Source organism: Pelodiscus sinensis, chromosome 18, assembly GCF_052426305.1.
Source record: "Pelodiscus sinensis isolate ZL-2025 chromosome 18, ASM5242630v1, whole genome shotgun sequence".
Classification (NCBI taxonomy): domain Eukaryota; kingdom Metazoa; phylum Chordata; order Testudines; family Trionychidae; genus Pelodiscus; species Pelodiscus sinensis.
Window position 1 is genome coordinate 7,251,884 of NC_143069.1, and position 26,103 is coordinate 7,277,986.

General features: G+C 43.7%; 2 protein-coding genes across 2 annotated transcripts in view; one reads left to right on the top strand and one right to left on the bottom strand.

Moving 5' to 3' along the window:
• The window catches only part of LOC142823330 (maestro heat-like repeat-containing protein family member 7), a 200,137-nt gene that overhangs the window by 48,288 nt on the left and 125,746 nt on the right, over positions 1 to 26,103 (top strand). The gene's annotated exons all lie outside the window — the stretch shown is intronic.
• LOC149523192 (maestro heat-like repeat-containing protein family member 2A) overlaps positions 1 to 26,103 on the bottom strand; it is a 45,336-nt gene that overhangs the window by 11,608 nt on the left and 7,625 nt on the right. Inside the window, exons 5-11 of the mRNA XM_089770370.1 lie at positions 25,579 to 25,677; positions 23,887 to 24,076; positions 16,428 to 16,597; positions 15,108 to 15,181; positions 14,268 to 14,390; positions 11,797 to 11,901; positions 8,971 to 9,094 (exon numbers count right to left, since the gene is read on the bottom strand). Coding sequence (XP_089626496.1) covers positions 8,971 to 9,094; positions 11,797 to 11,901; positions 14,268 to 14,390; positions 15,108 to 15,181; positions 16,428 to 16,597; positions 23,887 to 24,076; positions 25,579 to 25,677 — 885 coding nt within the window. The remainder of the gene's footprint in view (positions 1 to 8,970; positions 9,095 to 11,796; positions 11,902 to 14,267; positions 14,391 to 15,107; positions 15,182 to 16,427; positions 16,598 to 23,886; positions 24,077 to 25,578; positions 25,678 to 26,103) is intronic.

Here is a 26,103-nt window from a genome sequence, read left to right on the forward strand (position 1 = left end):
CACCCAGGGCACCCCGCACAAAGCTATACCTGAAAGTTCCCTGTCAGTCACTCTATTTGTTGCCGATCCCTGAGGATGAAGTGCTGTCTCCTAGATCTCTTACCTCACCAGCAAACACACCCCCTCGTGGTGAGTCTGCGGATTTTCAAGAAGCATCCAAGTTTTCTGCTTCCAGAGAGTTCGTATCAGCTTCTCATTCATAGCCTTGAGAAGCACAGCCTCTAATGCTTCAATAGAAAGCCTGGGGGAAAAGAGGCACAGAACTGTAGTAACCAATAGAAAGGCACAGCCTAAGCAGTCAGGAAACCCCAGTTACTTGTCAGGTCTGTTGTTCATTGACAGTTCATCCATTGACAGTATCCTGGGGACCACTGTTTTTGGAAGGACTTAATTCCCAGGAGGTATTTCAGTCTCATACATCTCATATTACTAGTGTTGCTATGGACAACATTTTGCAGTCACTTTCTCCTATCTGCAAGGTGTATGGGCACTAGCACAGTACAGTAATATGGAAAAAATTCACAATCAGACCCCAAAAGCTGGGACACAGAGAGATTAGTGATCACTAATGGATATTTTGGGGCCCTATGTCCAGCGAGATGTGACAGGGTGCTGAGAGCTTGTACTTGGGGTCAGCACTCTGGTAACTACTAGTACTAATTAGCTTCCCCAGAGAAAGCCTAATTGGATAGAAATGTACCTGATTGCCTGGCTAGAGTGGGGCTATAGAATCAACAAACCTATTCTCCCATGAATAAGGAATCTGCCTAAAGGGACATCCACAGCAGTGTTTGAGGGAAACAGAGAGCAAAAGAGACAAAATGCTAGAGGCATCTAGATAGACTTATGTGTAGTGCTGGGGAGGAGCCGGTGGTCGTGGTACATGTAGGTCTCAATGACATAGGGAAGGGTAGGAGAGATGTCCTGGAGGCCAAATTTAGGTTGCTAGGAAAGAGACTGAAATCCAGGACCTCTATGGTGGCATTCTTGGAAATGCTTCCAGTTCCATGCGCAGGACCAGGTAGGCAGGCAAAGCTTCAGAGTCTCAATGCGTGGATGAGACGATGGTGTAGGGAAGAGGGGTTTGGATTTATCAAGAACTGGGGACACTTTTGGGAGAGGGGGAGCCTATACAGGAAGGATGGGCTCCACCTAAACCAGGGTGGAACCAGACTACTGGCACTAAACATTTAAAAGGCTGTAGAGCAGTTTTTAAACTAAGAGATGGGGGAAAGCCGATTGGTTTGGAGATGCACGTAAATCGCAGGGAGACTTCTCTTAGAGGAGAATCTGTTGATAGAGATTCTCTAAGCTGTAGTCAGAAAGAGAGGACAAAGAGACTGAGGCCTGAGGAGGCCTAGATAGTAGTGTTTGTGTTGCCAGAGCTTGGTGGTTTCAGGGAACTGACCTATAGCAAGCACAAACAAGACTTTCTCATATTAAAAGCAGGTGATGGTAAGGTGCCTCATAACCCTGAGAACTCCTGGGGAGTGTCACACAAATGGACTGGGATTCTCTTTGTTTTGCTCCCTTTCTTCTAATTACCTGCAAGGGTTGCCCTCACATAGTTGTTGTCCTTTTCTAAATAACCTCCTTCGGCGTCTCATCCTGGGCAAAGGCATCTTTTGTCCTAGGGTTTGGCTGATCTGCTGCAGAAGAACAGTGAACAACTCCGGGAACAGCTCCTGCACAGTTTTGCTCAACTGCAATGCTGACACCACTTCAAAGATGGCACATGTTGCCTGAAAGGAGAGCATGGTAAAAGAAGAGGTCTCTTCCTAACACTATCACACGCTCTCCCCTTCTGATACCTGCTGGACTAAATTCTCACTCCTGTCACTAACTTGATGAATGACCGAGAGCAATTCACTCCATGTGTGCCTTAGCGTCCCATAGCTGTAAAAATGTGTAGGACCTATCAAGGCATGTTATGAGTTGCACAAAACATTTGCAAAGCACTGTAAGAAATCTGATTCAAAGACTTTCTAATTGCCAGATATTATTAAGTGAATCAGCCACATACTCTAAATCTGCCACAGAAAGCACAGCTGGAATCCAGGAAACAGTACTTCAGAAAAGAAGTGCCCAGATGACAATATTATACCACTCATCTAGCTTTCCATCAGCATGTTTGTCACAAAGCAGAGAAATACATGTCTGTCGTCTAACTTACTGTGAGAGGTTCAGCAGCTGCTAAATGCAGGTCAGTTTCTGTCTCTGAGGTCATGCTTCCTTCTTGGCTTGTTGGAGTCTTTATTCTTTCTATTAGGACCTTCAGGACTTGAGGGGCGAGCAAGGGATCTGTCCCCAGAGATCTCCACAGCTCAGTGGTGTTACTGCAATTTAACATAGGTTATATGTGACCCCTGGAGACTTTTGTGGCTCTGACTATATGCATCATATTCAAGTAAAGAACACATTTTCTCCTTGACTATGATCAGGGCTCACCAGCCGCGCTGTCCGGCGATCTGCGCATGCACAGATCGCCCGAACCCGGCTCTTCCAGGTTACAATCTACACGCCATGGATGAGTAGATTGTATTATTTGTCAAGCCCTGCCTATGATGAGCAAGTTCAGAGTGCTGTCCTCCTTATATGGTCCTCATGTTTTACATATTGAGTTTCTAGTTACAGAACTAAGTTAAGTTACATTTCAGGTTACATTTCTACAGTGCATGACTATTTTGGGATCCTGGAGGTATCCCGAAATACCTACCCCACATTTACAGAAGCAGCCCGTTATTTTGAAATATTTTTCAAAATAATGGGCACACTATTTTGCCATCCCAATAAACTTTGTTGCATGAGGGATAAGGGATGGCTTGAAATAGCACATTATTTCGACATTTGGTGCTGTGTAGAAGCGCCACATTTCAAAATAGGCTATGCAAAATATGATAGGCAATTTGCGGAGTGCAAATTGTGCATCTTATTTCAAGTTTAGGGTGCTGTATAGACACAACCCTAGCCTTACTGCACCATAACCATTAATGCTAGACTTCAGAAGGAAAGGACACAGAGCTCTAATCACAGTTCCTGTTTTCCTACTTCTCAGTAGATATGGAATCATGAGCATATGATGCCCAAAGATCTAGGGCCTGGGAGACAAGTTGAAGAAAGAAAAATGATCTTCCTACTAACTGGATGTACAACTATGAGAACAAATATTTGTGGCTAGCCCATGACCTCTTTACAAATGGCATTCCCTGGCCTCTATTTGCCAGAATGGGCATGTTCTGTTCACTCCCTATGGGGCACCTGGCATTGGCCACTGTCTGAAGACAGGATCCTGGGCTAGATGGACATTTGGTCTGACCCACTACAGCCGTTCTTATGTTCTTAGATTCCAGCACAGATGACTGATAATTCAGCTAGGGATGTTTGAATGAAATGATAGATATGCTTACCGCCCTGTCTTTAAGTACCAAGAATGACAACTCCATTCCAGCAGCCATACCCTTCCTGATACCAAAAGCCTGGTGCCCTATCCTTGCTAATCAGCCAGGAATTTGGATTTGAAGCTTTCATGCTACCAGAAAACGAACAGTCACTGGCAATTTCCAGGGTGATGTTAGTTCAGGGGTCTGGAGAGGCAAAAGTCCACTCCAGTGATGCCAGTAAAGGGAAGTCTTTAGGATGCCAAAGCAACTATTAATTAATGGAAACAGAATGAAACTTAATTTCTCCCTGCACCCACCTTGACATGGTCTTGGACCTTTCTGCAGAAAGACCCAAGCTATTAACCTTTAGGAATTATCTCAACCTGTCTGTGGCTTAAATGAAGCCTTACATCTTCCAGTGAAGCTGTGGGATCCATGGTTACCAAAATGAACACTGTAAGGAGCACTATATACCTGTCCATCGGCAGACGTTTGGTGAGGAGGCTGAAGATCACTGCCTCTAGGTGATGGTGGGCTAGAATAGACACTGCCTCCACCAGGAACTGCCTCAAGCTACCCTGCTTGATGGTAGGCATATGAATGTATATTCTCCTCAGGATAGCTGGCACCTGGACAGAATAAAACCAGAAAAAATGTCCCTTTTCCATTCTCTGCATTCATTCTGCAGAGCCAAAACCTTTATTTAGTCGTTTAGCAATTTGCTGTTCTTGTAGAAATTCCTCCCTTCAAAAAAACAAGTATTTAGACATGGCTGCATAGATTTAATCCACAAAAATTATGCATATCTCTGCCCATACCTGGCTGCAACACCGGGTTAAGACATGCTGAGGCCCTAAGCTATGTCAAGTTAAAGAGGCCTCATTGCATTTCCAAAAAAACATGTATTATTCTAACAGAAAGGACAATGAAAAGAGAAATAATAAAGTTATCTATCTATCTATCTATCTATCTATCTATCTATCTATAGGCAAAGAGGCAAGTAAAAACTAGTAATTTGGGGGTATTTTTAGAGACCCCTCATTATCTGAGGCCCGAAGATGTAGTTCACTTAGCTTGTCTCTTGGGGCCGGATATTCTCTTTTTGCATTTTACTCGGAGTCTAATTTTTCCAAGCCTTTCATGGCTGGAAACTGTGACAACAAGATAGACAACTAATCAAGCATCTTCCTTTTCCCTTGGGGTACGGCTACACTAGCTCGTTAGTTCGAGCTAGGTAGGGTAATGAGGGCAAGCAGAGTTGCAAATGAAGCCCAGGATTTAAATATCCCAGGCTTCATTTGCATGTTCCCGGGTGCTGCCATTTTAAAATCCTCCTTAATCTGAACTCCGTGCCCGCGGCTACACGCGGCACGGAGTAGGTAGTTCTAATTAAAGATCCTAATTCCATGAGGAGTAACGGTAGTTCGAATTAGGATCTTTAATTTGAACTACCTAGTCCATGCCGCATGTAGCCGCGGGCACGGAGTTTGGAGTAAGGGGGATTTAAAAATGGTGGCGCCAGGGAACATGCAAATGAAGCCCGGGATATTTAAATCTCGGGCTTCATTTGCAACTCCGCTTGCCCTCATTACCCTACCGAGCTCGAACTAACGAGCTAGTGCAGATGTACCGTTAGATTATCTCTGTCTTCTGCTGTTGATTCCCCCATTGCCTGACTCAGGATAGGAACACAGATGGAATTAACTTCCAATCCCAGGGGGAGAAACAGCAAGACTTGTGTTCACTGCAAATGATGGCAAAGACCTGAAAGCCTGCAGGTTAGCCAGAAAAACCTCTCCAGCTTCTATTTTACCTCATCCAGCATGGCACCTCCACACTCCTTCAGGATGATCTTCATCCACAGACCGGCTGCTGTGGCACAGGAGGGGCTAGCAGACCGCATACCATCCAGTATGGCCTCAATAAAATCTGTGGCTTGTTCAGAGGGAAAGTACTTACTAACCACCTGTGGACAGATCAAAAACAGGAAAGATTGCAATGATAGTCGGCTCCAGTACTTTTAAGAAAGGAGGCCTAAGAGCTGTATTGGAAAATAATGTATTCATCAGCAAATTGCTAATTGGGCTCCTATCTGGCAAGGCAGTTGCAATTAAAATTTTCTCTGTAATCTTTCTAGCTACCACATCTCTATTCTACACTAATAATATCAGGTTAGATCTTAGGTTGTACAGTTAGCACAACATTGTATGGGACAAACAGGATGTAAATTTCCAGTTTATATTCTATTATGTACATGACATCTTTTCACAAAATATAAAAATATGCAAAGAGATGCATGCACACAAATATAGGTTCAGGTAAACACACAAGGTGCCAAGACTGGTTTCTCAGCTTGATGTCCCGCTCACATATTTTACCCTGGATGGATGGATGGATGGATGGATGGATGGATGGATGGATGTGCGCGCGCACATGCATGGGCATGTTCATGCAACTGTCTGGAATCTGTTTGTTTTTTACATGGCATTCATAGCATATACCTATGAAAAGCATGTTACTGATTACCCATGAATGCCTCACTCCCATAGCTCGCTCCAAGTGTGGAAAGACATCACAAAAGCATAAAACAATCATAGAATCATAGAATACTAGGACTGGAAGGGACCTTGAGAGTTCATCGAGTCCAATCCCCTGCCCTCATGGCAGGATCAAATACTGTCTAGACCATCCCTGATAGACATTTATCTAACCTACTCTTAAATATCTCCAGAAATGGAGATTCCACAACCTCCCTGGGCAATTTATTCCAGTGTTTGACTACCCTGACAATTAGGAACTTTTTCCTAATGTCCAACCTAAATCTCCCTTGCTGCAGTTTAAGCCCATTGCTTCTTGTTCTATCCCCATAGGCCAAGATGAACAAGTTTTCTCCCTCCTCCTTATGGCACCCTTTTAGATACCTGAAAACTGCTATCATGTTCCCCCTCGATCTTCTCTTTTCTAAACTAAACAAACCTAATTCCTTCAGCCTTCCCTCATAGGTCATGTTCTCTAGACCTTTCATCATTCTCGTTGCTCTTCTCTGGACCCTCTCCAATTTCTCCACATCTTTCTTGAAATGCGGTGCTCAGAACTGAACACAATACTCCAATTGAGGCCTAACCAGCGCAGAGTAGAGCGGAAGAATGACTTCTCGTGTCTTGCTCACAACACCCGTTAATGCATCTCAGAATTATGTTTGCTTTCTTTGCAACGGCATCACACTGCTGACTCATATTCAACTTGTGGTCCACTATAACCCCTAAATCCCTTTCTGCCGTACTCCTTCCCAGACAGTCGCTTCCCATTCTGTATGTATGAAACTGATTGTTCCTTCCTAAGTGGAGAACTTGGCATTTGTCTTAAACTTCATCCTATTTACCTCAGACCATTTCTCCAATTTGTCCAAGTCATTTTGAATTAGTGACCCTATCCTGCAGATTAGTCGCAACCCCTCCCAGCTTGGTATCATCTGCAAACTTAATAAGCGTACTTTCTATATCAATATCTAAATCGTTGATGAAGATATTGAACAAAGCCGGTTCCAAAACAGACCCCTGTGGAACCCCACTTGTTATGCCTTTCCAGCAGGATTGTGAACCATTAATAACTACTCTCTGAGTATGGTTATCCAGCCAGTTATGCACCCACCTTATAGTAGCCCCATCTAAGTTGTATTTACCTGGTTTATTGATAAGAATATCATGCGAGACTGTATCAAATGCCTTACTAAAGTCTAGGTATACCACATCCACCCCTTCTCCCTTATCCACAAGACTCGTTAGCCTATCAAAGAAAACTATCAGATTGGTTTGACATGATTTGTTCTTTACAAATCCAGGCTGGCTGTTCCCTATCACCTTGCCACTTTCCAAGTGTTTACAGACGATTTCCTTAATTACTTGCTCCATTATCTTCCCAGGCACAGAAGTTAAACTAACTGGTCTGTAGTTTCCTGGGTTGTTCTTATTTCCCTTTTTATAGATGGGCACTAGATTTGCCCTTTTCCAGTCCTCTGGACAAGGGAAAATGAATGGTGCACAGCCACTAGGACAGTCACCTAGTGTTTGTTACCTTAGCCATTTTGGAAGATGCTTGAAACAGAGCCTCAGGGTCTGGAGTTGTTAGTGCCTCACGGAGACAACTCAGCTCCTCCTCTGCTGACCCCAGGTTAGTGCACTGACCTAGGATAGAGAAAAGGAGAAAAAGTATGGCAACATTTAATAAAACTGAACCTCTGATCCATAGATAATCATACAGGAGGATCTATGGGGTATGTTATTACCAGCTGTGTGTGAAATTTTGGCCCCACTAAAGCCAATGACGAAATTCTTGTTGACTTTAACGGAGTCAGAATTTTACCGTCAGGCTATGTCTAGACTACATCCCTTTTTCGGAAAAGGGATGTAAATTAGACGTATCGCAATTGCTAATGAAGCGGGGATTTAAATCTCCCCTGCTTCATTAGCATAAAAATGGCTGCAGCTTTTTTCGGCACGGAGCTTTGCCGGAGAAAAGCGCCAGTCTAGATGCTGATCTTGCGGAAAATTAAGCCTTTTCCGAAAGATCCCTTATCCCTCCGAAAAAGGGATGTAGTCTAGACGTAGCCCCTATGTCTGAAAGTTAACGGTAATGGCATGTGATTCATTGTGATTCATACAGGATTAAACAGGCACTGTATTCTGTGTGGAGCATCTTTCTCTGTATATCTGGTTTCAGTAGCCACTCTGCTCTCAGTATTTAAATCTAATCTCATAGTCAAGCACAACTCATGTAGATTGATCTGAGGTTCTGCTTTGGAGGAGAATCCCTCCACTGAACTCTCATTGTAAAAGAGATGGGGCTGACCAAAAGCTTAGGTAGGAAACCCAGGCTCTTCGCTCACTTCTAAATCATGAACTGTCTCTTTAAGGGAAAGCTGTCCTGCTCTGTCATCTCCCTCTCCCCACCCCACTCTGCAGAGCGGGGGCATATGGGCATATGGCGGGGGAGAGAGTGTGTGTGAGACAATGTGTGTGTGTGTGTGTGAGAGAGAGAGAGAGAGAGAGAGAGAGAGAGAGAGAGGGACATGCTGGCTGCCAGAGAAATCTTAGAAACAGTGCCTCTTTAGATAGGCACTCCGTTACTCACCATACTTCAGACTGGAGCAGCACTATTGTATGTGTCCCTCTCCCCAAACTCTGCTCTGCAGAGATGATGACAGGGGCAAAAGGGTCACCCTGATTTCTGCATGTCTCCCTGCTCACCTCCCCTCCACACACCACTAGCAGCAGATAGGATGGAGCAAGGTCGGAGAGGGGCAGCTGAACACATGCTGCTGGCATGCTTGCTAATCAGCTGAGCGCTCCAGACAGAAATTCTGGGGAGAAGGGCAGATCTGGCCTGTGTGCTATATTTTGTCCACCCTCTAATATTTGCAGATTATTTATTATTTGTGCAGTTCTCTTCCAGCAATGTACTTACAAGGCCCCAATCGTTCTGTTATATAAGTGTCGCTAACAAGACAGAAAGAATTACAGATGGAAAAAATGGTCATTACAACAATGAAAGAAAGTGAAGAGTTACTTACACCTGCTCATGGTCTCCTCACCTTGTATATTGAGAAGACAGTTGATACAGTCAACCACCCACTGACGCGATGTCGTAAGTGAAGCACAGGTATATGGTGCTAACAGCCCAATCAGCGATCCAAACTGATCAAAAGTTTCCTGAGGCTAATTTTAAAAGAATGAAGAATGAAAGTTCTCCGGCTATACTGGACATTATTTGCCTTCCTTATTGTGAACTCCATTACTGTACCTGGGTACGGCACATTGGAAAACATAATCCTTGTTGTACATGCAAATTGATGGGGTCTAACTTAGCTGTAGCACTCAAGAAAAATCTCAGAGTCATTGTGGATAGTCCTCTAAAAACATCTGTTCAACATGCAGCTGCAGTTAAAAATGCTAATGGTATGTTAGGAACCACTAGGAAAAGGGATGAATAATAATATGATAAATATCATCATGCCACTGTTTCAAATCCATGGTACACCCACACCTTGAATATTGCAAGCAATTGTAGTCCTCCAACTTAAATAAAGTTAGGTTATAATTGGAAAAAGTTCAGAGAAAAGCAACAAAAATGATATGGGATATGGGACAAGTCATACAAGGAGAAGTTAAAAGGACTGGGACCATTCATCTTAGAAAAGAGATGCTTACAGGGGGGTTTGATAGAGCCATATAAGATGATCAGAGATGCATGATATGGGTGTCCCTATATCTCTGACTGCCTGGGGCTGGGACTGGACAACAGGGGAGAGATCACTCAACAATTGCCTTGTTCTGTTTGTTCCCTCTGATGCATATAACACCCACCACTGTCAGAAGACAGGCTACATGAACCATTTGTCTGGGGGATCCAGAATGGCCATTCATGTTTTATGTTCTTATCCGATTAAATAGAAATAGAAATTCAACTTTAACAGCGATAGAAATGTAGCTGTGTTAGTCTGGAGTAGCTGAAGCAAATGCAGGACAATGTAGCACTTTAAAGACTAACAAGATTTATTTATTTATTTATTTATTTTTTAAGATGGTTTAGTAGATGATGAGCTTTCGTGGGCCAGACCCACGTCCTCAGATCAGGAAGTGGGTCTGGCCCACGAAAGCTCATCATCTAATAAACCATCTTGTTAGTCTTTAAAGTGCTACATTGTCCTGCATTTTGCTTCAACTTTAACAGCCTGAGAGTATAGGAATGCATCTATGACACTGACACAGCCAACCTATGTGTGACCACAATAACTTAACAAGCGGCACTGCAATTGTATCAAGACAAGTCACTTCTATGTTATTTCAAAGGGTGTGTCTAGACTACTGAGTTTTGTCGACAAAAGTGGACTTTTGTCGACAAAACTATACCTGCGTCTACACTACCGCTGAGTTCTGTCAACATAACGTCGACAGAACTCAGCAGTTTTGTCGATGCTGGTAAACCTCATTTTACGAGGCATAACACCTTCTGTCGACAGAGTTCTGTCGACAGAAGGTGTTATTGCATGTAGGGTTGTGTCTAGACTACAGGGTTTTGTCGACAAAGCAGCTTGTTTAGTCGACAGAACTGAATGTGTCTAGACGCTCTTTGTCGACAGAAGTTTTGTCGACAGATACTGTCGACAAAACTTCTGTCGACAAAACCCTGTAGTCTAGACGTACCCAAAGAAAAGTCCTAGACTAGCGATCACCAACATTATGCATTTTGGGAATAGATATGAAAGGTAGATGTTATGTATTATTGTCTGTATTTATATCTTGCTAGAAGTTTAACATAACCAAATTAGCTTGTAGATTCCAATTCCTTTTCATGTCTTAATTGCCTTAATTATATGCAACTGTCTTCAGTTAACCTTAAGATCAAAGATATAAGATAGTACAAGAAAATAGTTTGTACATTGCCTTCAGCTTAACTATCTGTGTTGTAATGGAAGACTACGATCGGCTAATTACTTTATGTGAATGACTATCACCCATTTACCAGTGTATGCGTAGGAAATAGAAAATTAACTTCAAAACAAAGTACGACAGGAGATCTGCATGACCTATTCTTTCTCAGGGAGAGATCCTGCTTCGACAATTTCTGTGAGGAGGCTTGCCAACCGGCTAGAATAGCTATAAAAGACAAGTTATGGGACTGATCTTCTCTCTCCAGTCTGCTTAAACTTTGAACAGGGGACGTGTAAGCCATAGGACATAGATCTTCCAAATAATTATTTGGAATAGTCTGGGAAATGCATGGAAAAACTAACAGCCTTTGCATCTAAACTGGCTTTGGATGTTGACCGGTTAGCATGATTCCAGAGAGACTTTTACAAGCCAGCCGTTTATTCCACCATGGTTGTGATCCTGAACTATGAAAAGTGAAAGTCATTTGAACAACTATCTATCACTTAACCATTTGTAACTCTCTTCTTTTTCCTTTTAACAACAAATCTGATATTCCGTTATTAAGGATTGGCTGATATTTAGGGAAGACCTGTGATTCATATTAACCTAAGGATAAGTGTCTAGTCCTTTGTGATTGGTGATTATATTAGACTTAGTTGTCTAGATGGGAACCAAGGTCTGGAATGCCTAAAGGGTACTATTGTTTGGTATTTTGTTAACCAGAGTAGAAGCTCTTTTCTTACTGGTTTGGTGAATCTAATTATAAAATCACTAGTCTGGGGAACTGCCTGCCCTGTTTCTTACAGTCTGGCCTGAGTGCTGTCACAGCACTATTATGGAAACCTTTCTCTTATGGAAGCAGAGGGATCTTACTCACTTTGAGGCCCCAGCTGCAGGCCTAGTAGAATTTCTCATGCATTCACGTTGAATGTCAGATTTGATAGAAGTTGGGAAGTCAGCTCAAGGAAGAGTAGAACTATACTCACTGTGCTATTAACTATCTCCTGATAGGCAGTTAGCAGCCAGACACTGGCCTGCAAGGCCCTTTCTCTCTCCCACTCCTGCCCTGAACTGAGCCAGGTCTCTAGTAGCTGTTGGCAAAGCAGGAGAATGGACAAAGTTAGTACCAGAAAATCCCTCCCAAACGTTTCTTTTAAATAGGTTTGATTGTCACTAAAATCCCTCTCCAAAGCATTTAACTTCCATATAGCAAAAGATTTATATGTCTCCAAAAAGAGACCCTTGTCTATACAAGTCCCAGGGACCAGATTCACCTCTGGTGTACGTAACTCCATCAAAGCCAAAGGAGTTACATGAGAGATGAGTCTGGCTCTGTGTATGTGAGGGCTTCTGTAGACTGTCTGATGGCAGCTGTCTAGCACATTGCATGCAGTTTGGGGTCCGGTGCTGTGTTCTCTTTCCTGGACAGCTTCTCCCATGCTGAGTGGCAAATGACAGAGAGGAGCATTTCTTTTTATTTAGAGCAGAGAAGTCTCCCCAGCCCAGCTCCTTTTATAACTTTATTTTCATACCAACGTTGCACCTAACTCCCCTCCCCTCAGCTCTTCAAACTATTCTGTTTATGTCTGAAGAGCAGGAAGTCTTTGGTGAATGAGTTTCCATACACAGAGCTTAACTCAATACTAATTCATTCCTTTTACGAGAGGTGATCAGTTCTCACTGGTCCTCTTGAATTTGGTTACTGCGCTGATGATTTTCTTTCCTGTCCATGTAGTGTTAACTATACTGGAAAAACTAGATCTCAGTCCACCACTGGCATAAAATGTCCCCTGCTATGAGATAGATACATAGAATTTACTAGCTAGTGGGAAAACACTGGCTGTAGAATCGGTGTCTATTTCTTACAAAGCCTTTCTGAATATTGACCTAGGAGAGCTTTTCCATTGCATTAGGAGTGCACAAATCATAAAATCATGGATTAAGGATGGAAGGGACCTCAGGAGGTCATATAGTCCAACCCCCTGCTCAAAGCAGGGCCAGCCCCAACTAAATTATTCCAGCCATGGCTTTGCCAAGCCTGGCATTAAAAACCTCGAATGATGGAGATTCTTAAGGGAAGAGAATAACAGAAACACCTAACTGGTGGGTCAGAACCCAGGCTTAGGAAAACCCCAGCACAAGGGGACACAAAGAAGATGGAGAGAGGCTGTTCTCAGTAGTGACAGATGACAGAACAAGAAGCAGTGGTCTCAAGTTGTGTGTGGGGGGGGGGTGGATCTTAGGAAAAACGATTTCACGAGGAGGGTGGTGAAGCACTGGAATGGGTTACTGAGGGAGGTGGTGAGATCTCCATCCCTAGAGGTTTTTCAGTCCCAGCTTGACAAAGCCCTGGCTGAGATGATTTAGTTGGAATTGGTTCTGCTTTTAGCAGGGGGTTGGACTCGATGACTTCCTGAATTCTCTTCAAGCCCTATCGTTCTATGATTCTATAAAAGAGTTCCCTGAACTCTTTTCAAAAAAATTTTCAAAAAAGAACATTTCTTCTTTTTATCTCTGAGGAGAGCCACTCAGACTCTGCCCAGTGGAAATAAATATGCAGAACCTAGAGGGAGCCATTCTGTTTGTTCTGATGCCCCAAGCAGCTTGATCATTCTGTGCATAGTGAATGTGAGTCTATCTATAGGCTAAATTCTGTTCTTCCTTACACCAAACTAAATATTGATCAGCTCTACTGATTTCAGTTTAAATAAGAGCAAATGTGGCCTGATGAGAAAGAGTTGCCTCCTACTTTCTTTGAGATGGGTAGGATGAAAAAGAGGCAGTTGGTGAGTACTGCCATAAGCTCCCACTTGGTAGCTAAAGGGCCAGGCAGAGCTAAGATCCTCAACAACTTACTGTAAAGTTAATGTATATCATGGATCCCATCATGGAACTCTGTGTCTGGAGTCCATGACTCTGCCCATAGCTGGAAATACCCATTGAAAAGATTTTGAACTAGTACACATAGAACAGAGAATGAAGTGTGCAGCAAACTTTTCCAGGTTCTAGACATCTTGATGTAGGCTGCATAACTTCAGTGTTTTGCTAATAGTTTATGTATGCTTCAGCAGCCACAGGATTGGGCACCATTGTGTTCTTTGGAGAGTCTATTTATAAAAAAGATGTGCTTCCTTATACAAGAGCATTTCACTGAAAGATTGTGTTGTCAGAATTTTCACTGACTTGCCCGAGGTCTAAGTAATGTAGGTCGCACTGTCAGATATAAATATCCAGAATCAGATTCTGGTCTCTGTTACACTTGTGTAAATCCAAAATAATGCCACTGAAGTCAGGGGCATTACCCTGGTTTTACACGAATATCACTGATCAGATTCTAGCTCTAATCCTTCAGTCCAGCTGCATCCTTGAGCATCCAAAGCTCCCACTGAAGTCAAGGGGAACAATCAGCATGCCAGAATGGCAGAACTGAGTCCTAAGTGTTAAGAACTCTCCTTACCAGATTTCTGGTGGACACATCGAACTCTCCGAATACATAGGCGACCATATCCCCTGCTGCACAATTCTCCACACTTCCTGAACTGAGCAGCTTCAGGACAAAATGGAGAGCTGCCATCCTCACCTGCAAGGGTAGAGATTATGCACGAGTTATTATTATCTCTTCTGCATGCAATATGAGACAGGATATGAGAGTCCTTTTGCTTTTTCTTTTATCTCTTTGGAATAGTGGCTGAAGTACAAATGATTAACACATCTGTTATGTAAATTCCTTGCAACACTGGCTACAGAAGTACCATGCAAATGCCAGTTTTCACTTTCAGGTGACACTGTAATTAGGAAAAAGGCAGCATTTTCTCCTATAAATGGAAACAAACTTGTTTGTCTTAGTGTCTGGCTGAAAAGAAGTAGGTCTGAATGGACTTGTAGACTCTAAAGTTTTACATTCTTTCATTACAGTTAACAAAAAATATCTACATTTGTAAGTTGCATTTTCACGCTAAAGAGATTGCTCTACATCACTTCTATGAGATGAATTGAAAAATATTATTTCTTTTGTCATTTTTACAATGCAAATGTTTGTTATAAAAATAATATAAAGTGCATAGTACACACTTGTCATTGTGTTGTAATTGAAATCAATATATTTGAAAATGTAAAAAACCACAAAAATATGTAATAAATTTCAATTTTTAATCGCATTAATTTTTAGTTAACTGTAATTAATTGAAACCCTATTAATAATCTCAGCCTAAAAATGTGTCTCGTTGCCAGACTCTCCACTGAGTGAAATACTTCCCAGATATTAACAGCAATACCACTATTCCACACACAATCTTACCTTAGCACTCTGATCACTGAGAGCAGATTTCACTGCCTTCACAATCAGAAACTTTCTAACTCTTGTCTCAGGCACTGAAAGATAAGGAGAAGTGTGCAATATAGTATATCTTTGTTCCAAACACTCATGCTCCACATTAGAATGTGTCCTGTGCCCTATTTAAGAGTACTACCAAGCTTCACTCATATACAGAATCAGCGGGGAAAATATAGGACCAGACTCTGATCTCAGTTACACCAGTCTAAGTCTGAAGTATTTCCACTTCTGTAAATAGCACCATCATACTATCCTGATGGAAATATTGTAAGAGAGTTAGACAAATGGAGGTCAGTGAAGTTAGTCTGTGTTTACCACCAGTATAGCAGAATTCGGAATCTATTCTAGAGTGTCTAATACTTATTCAGTCAGGAGTACTATTTTGTTTTTATCTCATTATTATTAACATGCATCCGCCACAAGATTACATTTGTATATGTACCTTGAAAATATTTTAGGCTACATTCAGCACTTAATTAACCCTGTTGATTTCTGTGTGACCACATGGGAGTAACTTAGAGCAGCACTGGGTCCCTTTAGTGAATTTCCAACCCTCTGGTGAGCATGCATCTAAAAGGGTGTCGCAAGGAGAAGGGAGAAAAATTGTTCTCTTTGGCCTCTGATGATAGGACAAGAAACAATGGGCTTAAATTGCAGCAAGGGAGGTTTAGGTTGGACATTAGGAAAAACGTCCCAACTGTTAGGTTGGTTAAACACTGTGAAAAATTGCCCAGGGAAGTTGTGGAATCTCCACCACTGGAGATATTTAAGAGCAGATTGGATAGACACCTATCAGGGATGATCTAGACAGTGCTTGGTCCTGCCATGAGGGCAGGGGACTGGACTTGATGACCTCTCAAGGTCCCTTCCAGTTCTAATAATCTATGACTATATGACTCTATGTGTTGCAGCAGGGGCAGATGACCGTTTTGCGGGGCCCCGGGCAGCATAATTCCGCGGGGCCCCCCCCTTTGCCACGGCGCATGCACAGTGATGCCATGCTCATGCGCGGTGGCACCACGGCGCGTGCGCGGGGCTTTTTGAAGCGCGGGACCCGGGGCGGCCACCCCGCTCGCCCTGCCCTATATCCGCCCCTGTGTTACAGATCCTCTGTGCCCCATTTGCAGAGATGATGAGTATGTTATAGCCCTACCATGCCTGCAAAGCCTTGGTTCTTTAGATCAACCTATAGCAGCTCATGCTTTTAGCTCTGGATGTCCCCAACTCAACCCCCAGCACGATGGCGATGATCGCAGCAGTCACAGTTACTCCTGTGTTACTTACAGTCAGCACCAATAATAGCTGTGAGCAGATTCAGGGTTGCCACACGAACAGTCTCATTCTCAATCTTCAGCTGCGAGTGCAGAAATGCTATGAGGTCATCAGGAGAAGAACGGGCTGCAAAGGAAGAAATCACATCCTCACTAACAACTGAAAGCTCATTCTTACCACACCTACAAAAGAAGGAAGTTACAAGGAAACTACTGTGTAATTTGGAGTCTCTTCCCCTACCTAGCAGTAGGATACAATAGCACAGCTCCATTTGATTTTCCATGATGAGCTGCTGAGTTGGAGAACAGATCTGTGGGAAGAAGAGAAGTGATCAAAGGAAAACTAATCAGAACAAGCAACTGAAAAGAAGATGCTCAATTAATTTCTAAGCACTCACTTCCTACCTTTCCAAATAGAGCTCTGAAGCCAAAAGAAATGGTACTGACTGCACAACAAGAATCAGAAACAATGACCGAGACACTGGATAACAGAAGTTCATGCTTTCAAAGTGTTTTTAGCAGCAGAGCTAATTGAATCAAGACTTGACCCTTGGTAACTGGTTCAAATGGTTAATTATTCCACCATAAAAATGTAGGCCTTATTTGCAGTCTGAATTTGTCCAGCTTCATTTTCTAGTTATTGGCTCACGTTATGCCTTTCTCTGCTAGATTATTACATATGTTTCCCCACATAGATATTATAGACTGCAATTAAGTCACCCTGTCACAGGATAGGTCCTCCCCATTTGGATGGGATCAGTTTTTACTATCTAACTCTAACTCCCTCTAATAACTGGCTTATGCTAAAATTGCTTTACAAACTGAGCTGGATTTTAGCTAATAAAATGAGACCACTATCTGCTTATTCTTAAGCCAGCAGAAACCAATAAGGCATGAGAAGGTCTCCGGGCTCTTCACTAGCATTCAAAAGATGTTTATTCTTAATATGCTTCAGATCTGCTGTGCTTAAGCTCAAGTGATACAAGAACAAGTTCCCCTCACCCGGTCGTGCAGAGCACTGCAGATGGCTTGAAATTTCCCTTCAGGTAGAAGGATCTTATATTCACCAGAGACTTCCAAGAGCTGCCTCAGACTCTACAAGAGAGGGTGAAAGTTAGAAGGTGGGCATACAAAGGAGCAATATGCAATGACTGAAGCAGGTTCATGGAATTCATAGATTCCAAGGCCAAAAGGGATGATTGTCATCAACTAGTCAGGCCTTCTGTATGACACAGGCCTTAGAAATTGCCAAAATAATTCCTAAAGCAGAACTTTCAGAAAAAAATCCAATCTTGATTTTAAAATGATCACCTTGACTCTTGGTAAATGGTTTGAATGGCTAATATCCCACCACTGAAAAGGTAGACCTTATTTCCCATCTGAATGTCTCCTGTTTCAGTTTGTAGCCACTGGATCATGTCATGCCTTTCTCTGCTAGGTCATTACATATATTTCCCCATGCAGATATTATAGACTGTAAGTAAGTCACCTGTCACAGGGTAGGTCCACCCTGTTTGGATGGTATCAGGTTGTGGAGGAGTTAAAGAACTAAGGCAGCCCAAGTGACCTAGTCTCCCCAACCACCATAGCAGGCCTGGTTCTTAGAGCAGCATTGCCTAATAGTCAGGGTCAGTGCAGCAGCCCTTTAATGAGGCTCTTCAGCTCAATGACCCAAGCCCTTCTAGGTACGACCGTGCAACCTAGTGCTCAACCACCCTTTGGGGCAAACCAGTGTTGCCTAGTGGCCAGCCCTTCTCCACCAGGCTCTACCTACTCCACAGGGTCCCAGCCCAGGGCCTTGTCTTGCAGCTCAATGGGGTTTCTTCCAAAACATGCAGAGTCAAAGACTAATACCTCAACTCAATAATGCTTAGTTCACATAGATTGCTTCCCACCATTCTTCTGCAGCAGGTCATCTCAGTAACTCCGTGGTCTCTCCTCCATCTGTGGCATTGGATGGTTGTGGGGGGGGGGGGGGGTCAACTGGAACCACAGGCTGGCTGGTTTCTGCATCCTAGGGCACTGGCAGTCCCTCCACAAAAGCCTGCAAAGCACCTCTGCTTCCTTCAGCTGTCAGCCTAGACAGAACTGAGCTGCTCCCTTTTATATCCTGGTTCCAGTTGGAGCATTCCCAGCAAGTATGAAGGGGCATAGCCCACAGATCATGATTAGCCCCCGCTGAACCATGCATGGGGGGTATCCTCTGTCACAAACACTCCCCCTTAAGAGGGTGTCCATTGGTGGACCTTCCTCTTCATCGTCTCCTTCCACTTGGGAGAAGTCTGTGTTTGCATGAGCCTTCCCTGGCCCAGCGTAACATACAGAAGTCATAGGGTTGGAGCGGGAAGTACTACCTCATGATTCAGGCACTGGTGTCCTTCATGTTATTAATCCATCTGAGGGGTGCATGGTTGGTGACCAGTTGAAAGGGCTTCCCCAGTACAGAATATCCCAGGGTATGTCTACACTACAGCGCTAATTCGAACTAACTTAGTTCGAATTAGTTAATTCGAACTAAGCTAATTCGAACTAATGCATCCAGACTAAAAAAACTAGTTCGAATTAGTGTTTTGCTAATTCGAACTAGCATGTCCACATTAAGTGGACCCTGAACCGGGCTTAAGGATAGCCGGAAGCAGTGACGGCAGGGCATCAGATGAGGACTTAGAGCGTGGAGCTGCTGCCTCAGGCTAGCCGAGGGCTGTGCTTAAAGGGACCCGACCCCCACCCCGGACAGACAGTTCTCAGGGGTGCCCCTCTTGCAAAGCAGTCCTGGCTTGGAGTGCTCTGAGTGCCCACACTGGGCACATCACAGCACTCGGCCATCAGCCTGGCTGTACTTGCCGCAGGCTGCCATCTGGGGAGAAGGAGCAATTGGGGGGCTGCAGGAGAGCTTCCACCCCCAGAAGCACGCAGAGCCAGCCCAGTCCTCCCCATCGGGGGCTCATACCCCATTCCTCCGTCACCTCCTTCCACTTACCCTTCCCTAGCCCCCCTTCCTGATGTACAAAATAAAGAAAACGTGTGGTCAAAAATAGAATCTCTCTTTATTGAACAAAACTCGGGGAGACTGGGAAAAGGAGGTGGGAGAGGGGAAGAGAGAGGGTGGGAGAGGGGAGGGCAACTACAATGATCAGAGGTTTGGAACAGGTCCCATATAAAGAGAGGCTAAAGAGACTGGGACTTCTCAGCTTAGAAAAGAGGAGACTGAGGGGGTATCCATAGAAGTCCATAAAAGCATGAGTGGGGTGGAGAGGGTGCATTAAGAAAAGTTCTCCATTAGTCCCCATAATAGAAGGACTAGAGGACACCAAAGGAAAAGGATGGGTAGCAGGCTTCAAACTACTAACAGAAAGTTGCTCTTCACAAAGCAAAGATTCAACCTGTGGAACTCCTTGCTGCAGGAGGTTGTGACGGCTAGAACTTAGAACAGAGTTTAAAGAGAAGTGATATAAAGTGATGGAGGTTGGGTCCATGGAGTGCTATTAGCCAGGGGGTAGGAGTGGTGTCCCTGCCCAAAGTTTGTGGAAGGCTGGAGAGGGATGGCACGAGACAAATGGCTTGATCACTGTCTTCGGTCCATCCCCTCCAGGGTCTCTAGGGTTGGCCACTGTCGGCAGACAGGCTACTGGGCTAGATGGACCTTTGGTATGACCCAATACGCCCATTGTAAGCTCAGGGCTCAGGGTTGGGGGTCTCAGTGGACCACCTTCATTTTCATGCACACCTGCTCCTAGGTGGCCAGGCTGGCAGCTCTCCTGCCCTAGACGGCCACTTTCCTGTGCCTAGTGCGGAGGTCGTGGATGAGGTCCATGATGTCCGCACTAAACCAGGCGGGTGCGGTCCTGGGCAGGCTCCCGAGAGCCGCCAGCCTGGTCCCGGGAAGAGGGGGATGGCTGGGTGGCAGCGGGAGGCTGGCTCGAGCCGTGCCAGGTGCAGGGTCTGCTAGCTGGGTGCTGGCCAGCCTGTGCCCCTTTAAGAGGTCCGGGGCCGGAAGGGGGGCAGACTAGTTTCCCTGGTGTTGGCCAGAGTGGCCACCAGGGAAAGCTGGGGAGGGCTAGCCACCCCTTAATTCGAACTAGTAAGTTTGAACTAGGCTTAGTCCTCGTTCAATGAGGTTTACCTAGTTCGAACTAAGCACACCGCTAGTTCGAATTAAGTTCGAACTAGCGGAGCGCTAGTGTAGCGCCTATCAAAGTTAATTCGAACTAACATCCGTTAGTTCGAATTAACTTTGTAGTGTAGACATACCCCCAGGGTGTAAATCACCCACTTGATGGCCAGGGCCTCCCTTGCTATAGTAGGGCGGCAGGTCTCTCAGGAGAACAGCTTGCAGCTGAGATAAAGGATCTGGTGCTCCTTCCCACCTATTTCTTGAGATAGTACCACTCCTGGTCCTACCTCCGAGACCTCCATTTGAAGGATAGAAGGCTTTGTGAAGTTGGATGGGATAGGACCAGCTCTTGGTTCAGCTGTTTTCACAGGGCCTGAAAGGCTTCCTCACAGTCTTCTGATTACTGGACTTTCTGTGATTGGGTGTTCTTCATCAGGTCCAATAATAGGGTGCCCAGTGTGATGAAGTTGAGTACTAAGCAGCCACTGTGTCTGAAGTATTGTGGCACCTGTTTCTTTGTCAGGGAGGTGGGGCAGTCACACAAGCCTTAGACCTTATTTATCAAGGAGCTATAGTTTTCCCCTTCCTACTGTGTTCACTAAGATGGCACTTGGCTGGATTCACAGTGAGTCCTGCATCTATTGGGGCTTACAATACCTTGCTAAGATGTCAGAGGTGTTTCCCCCAGCTGGTGCTGTGGATGACAATATTCTTAATGCACACGGCTGTATATTGCATATATGTTTGCAATATTTGGTTCGTGAGCTGCTGAAAAGTGGCTGAGGCTCTGTGCAGCCCAAATGGCATCCTGCTGAATTGCTATAAGCCAAGCAGGGTGTGGAAGGCACTCTTCTCACAGGAAGCCGGTATCAGGGGTATCTACCAATATCTGTTGGTCAGTTCTAGTGTGGAAATGAACTTTGCATTTCCCACTATATTCCTCCTTGAGATTTCCCCATGTATGCATCCCAGTATCACTTCAGCTTTTTTGGCCACAGCATCGCATTTGTAGGTCATGTTCAGCTGAGTATTCACCAAGTTTCCCAAAATATTTTTCAGAGTTACTGTTTCTCAGGAAGCATCCCTCAACATGTATGTATCACCTACATTGTTTTGTTCCTAGATGCATCTATTTACATTCAGCCATATTTAAATGCACATTTATTGTTAGCACCCAGTTTACCAAATGATCTATATCACTCTGAATCAGTGAGTTGTCCTTTCCATTATTTACCACTCCCCAATGTTTATTTCATCTGCCAATTTTATCAATGATGATTTTATGTTCTCTTCCAGGCTATTGATAATGAGATGACAGTCTAACTCCTTCCTGTACCTACACACTTTTCTTCTTTGCTGCTTGAAGCTTCCAGGATATCTCTGATGAAATCTACATATTTTACTACATTTAGGCTCTTGTGTAGTCCTCTGATACTTTTAGTCAAGTCCATGAGACATTGATTCCCTCAAAGTCATGGGCATTCCAATCCCAAAAGCAACCACATATTCTGGACCAGAAAGCCAACATAGATTGGGAGTAAACCATGGAGGAAGTGGGGAGGGGGGAAGGGCAGCAGGGTTGTGGCCCTGGATTTGCTGCTTGGCTTGTACTGAGCCAGCTCACAGAGACTGAGCATGCTCAATCATACTACTGAAGCCAACTGCCCTCACTCCATCCTCTCACTATCAGCAGACAAGAGTTACCTTGGTCATGTGATACTGAGGGTAGATGAAATAAGAGAGACAAGGTGGGTGAAATAATATCTTTAATTATATTATCTCACCCACCTTGTCTCTCTAATATCCTTGAACCAACACAGCTACAACAGCCCTGTACACAACGGTAGATGAAATAGACAGTGATTTTATATCTATCTAGTTATAGAATCTAAAGCAATGCACTTCAGGCCTTCTTAGTATTAATTTTCAGCTACTGGCAGTTTACTTAATACTGCCCAGAGACAACACACAGCAGCCCCTGCTCTGAGGAGTTTATTTATAATCTAAAAGAGAGACACAGAGTTGATAGGATGTACCAGTAAATCACAAGGAGGGAGTATCTTATGGGGGGGGGGGGAGGAAAGGGAACAGGTGTTTTGTTTCTTACCTCCTTATCATCTCCAGAAACAGAAGATACTTTTCATGAGAGGCTTTTACCTACAAAACTTGTCACCTGGGTCACCATGTCTATAAAATCAAGACTTGTGTGTTTATCTATTATCTAACAAGTCACTATGTAGACCAGGAAACGCCACTGGTAGCAGCTAGTGCAGTTCACCTATGCGCACACATTGATAGTTATTTTAATAAGTATCTCACCTTGGTGACATGAAAAACATTAACATCCTCTTTATATTGCTCAAGGAGCCATGGGATCTGTTCGAACACCTTATCTTGATGCTCTTCTTTATGCAGGAGGAGGCTCATCATAGTACCAAGGGCTTTGATAATGGCCTGCATGAGCTACATAGAGACACAGAATTTAAGTTCCTACAAATTCATTCAATATCATGCAATGGGCCCATCTTTTCTACTTCTGATGAGTGCAATTTCCCTTTTCCACTGTTGAAACAGCCCTATCTCAATATTTCCTGGTAAAGAGTTAAGACTCATGGGCTTCGTCTACACTGGCATGATTTTCCGAAAATGCTTTTAACGGAAAAGTTTTCCGTTAAAAGCATTTTCGGAAAAGCACGTCTAGATTGGCAGGATGCTTTTCCGCAAAAGCACTTTTTGCGGAAAAGCGTCCGTGGCCAATCTAGACACGCTTTTCCTCAAAAAAGCCCCAATTGCCATTTTCGCGATCGGGGCTTTTTTGCAGAAAACACTACTGTGCTGTCTACACTGGCCCTTTTGCGCAAAAGTCTTTCGGAAAAGGACTTTTGCCTGAACGGGAGCAGCATAGTATTTCCGGAAAAGCAGTGACGATCTTACATGAGATCGTCAGTGCTTTTCCGGAAATTCAAGCAGCCAGTGTAGACAGCTGGCAAGTTTTTCCAGTCTAGACACAGCTATGGTGTTGGTTTCAGAATTATATTCTACTGCACCTCACAACTTTCCCAAGTGGGATATTTCCCCAGATTAGTATGCACACTAAACCAACTCATTCCTGCTGTAACTCTACTGGAACTGAATAGACATCTGCCAGGAATGAATTTAGCCCATTCTCCTATATTCATCTGCATGTCAGGTGACAAAACTGGAATCTATGTACACTATGTACAGACAGAATTTCCATGAGATTGTGACATTATAATCTTTTTTAAATGTTTTACATCATACTCCGTTCTATCCCAAAGAACCTGCCATTGAACTCCATCATCACAAAGAGTGCCATACACAGAGAATTTAACAATACAATTTCTCATAAAGGTTTAGAAAGCCTACAATTCTCACCTCCAAATCTTCACATGTGGTCCATTTGCTTGTCACATGACGATAGAGGGGAAGAATTTCATCACAGAATTGAGATTTACCCATTTTGGGAAATGGCCACCTTTCCCAGTTACTAAAATATACATTTACTGCCCTTGACCATTTTTCCAGAACTGCATGGAAGGAAAAAAGACAGGCAATATGAAAAGGATGCACTAGTAATAAGGATACGTTGTTTTATCAGTGAAGACACCCAGGCTTGTAGTTTATTACAATTCCATGCCCAATTCAGGAACAGCTGATGAAATCCAATAACAGTTTTGAATGATTTCTCTTCCCTCCTTTCCGTTTCTTGTTTCTCAAAAGGCTTTCTTCTCTTTTGTCTCTCTCCATCTCTTTTTAATTCCCATCATTTGAAAACATATTTTTTTCTCCCTTGTTACCTCTTAATTAGAGATGATTGTAAAGGTAGTTGAAATTAAATTAAAAGTGTTTACTCTTGTTTTTTTTCAAAATTTCAAATTACAAAGATCATTCACGTGTTTCAAAAATCAACAAATTTCAGCCACCTTTTTAGCTGCACAAAAACACTGAACACATCCTGATTAAAACTGTCATTGACATTTTTTCAGTTTAATATTCCATCAACTTGGAAAAAAATATGAAAAATTTAATAAAAAAACAAAATATTTTGACCAGCTGTTTTCTGAATGATTCATGTCCTCTGCAGTTATTGCTTATTTAGCCCTAAAACTGTATGATTTCCTGTTGGGTTACAGTTTGTCTGAAAGATGTTCAGTGCCCCTAACTCCTATTAGCTATACTGAGATTTGACAGCATTTTGCCCTAAAATTAGATGCACCCGCTGCCCTTGAAAGGAAAATTAAGGCTCAATCCTATGTTCTATGAAGCTGATGGCAAAATTCCCATTGATCTCAAAGGTGCAGGATTAATCCCTTAGGCCTGATCTACACTAAAGGGGAAAGTTGACTTAAGGTACGCAACTCCAGCTATGTTCATTATGTAGCTGGAGTTGACGTATCTTAAATCGTGTTTTCAGACTGTCCACACAGTGGAAGGTTGACAGGAGTGTTATTCCTCATGAGAAGCAGGACTACCGGTGCCAACGGGAGCACCCACTCAGTTCGAATTAGTGGGTCTTCACTAGACCTGCTAATTTGGACCCTGGTGATCAACTACAGCAGCATTGATCTTCTGCATAGTGTAGACGTGGCCTTACTTGAGCATCAACTAAAAAGCAAAGGAAGAGAGAAGTGGAGAAGACCAGAGGACAGAGAAAGAGGGTGAAAGGAGATGATAATTAAGCAACTAAAGAGGAGGAATGGGTGGAGGGGTGGAAAACGGGAAATTTTTAAATGTAATTCAGTCTGTTGCCTGCACATTCTCCCCCAGGAGTTTCCTGGCACATGGGCAGCATCAGCTTTTGTTTATTTTTAAAATAGCCACAAGTCATAAAGGGCCTGAACTTACAAATGCTCAGCACCTCCAGCAAAGTAAGGAGCACTCTCAACTCCACTGAGTGCCACAGGAGCATGAGGACTCAGCCCCTGGTACAATCCAGTTCAGAGCCTGTTTGTAACGATCAGTCACTTAACTCTGTACCAAGGCCCCTAAATATCCATTTTGGACATCTGCAATAAGTGCTGGCACTTACCACCACAAAATGCTTGCCTCAGCCTGCTCTCGTCGTCTAACATCCGCATGGAGCTCATGCCGTACAGGGTCATTCCCACAAAAGGAATGCACTTGAGTGCTGAAAAGAAGGACCAGAAGAAAAGGAAGAGAGACAATTGACTGTTATCTGCCTTCTTACTATCGCATTTAGAAACACCGCTGGGTCGGATGCTATGGGCTCCTAGGTCATTTTGTGCTGTGTAAACAAATGATAAGGCAGAAGTAAAAAATCAGTGGGGGATTTACCCTGAGGAGGAGCATTCTCCACCAATGTGCAGCTGTGCCAGATGCCCAATCCTCTCCCAGAGTAGGAGAGAGAGCACTGGGGAGGGATGAGAAATGGAATGGAGAAGAGCTCCACTAGACCTGATTTTCCTCAATCCTGTCCTTTAAGAACTTCAAATGGGGCATAAGAGCTTGCACCTTGGTGTGGATAGCTCATGGTCTAGCAACTGGAACCAGCCACAGCAGTTCATCTCATGCCCCCCAAATAGCACTCTGTGTA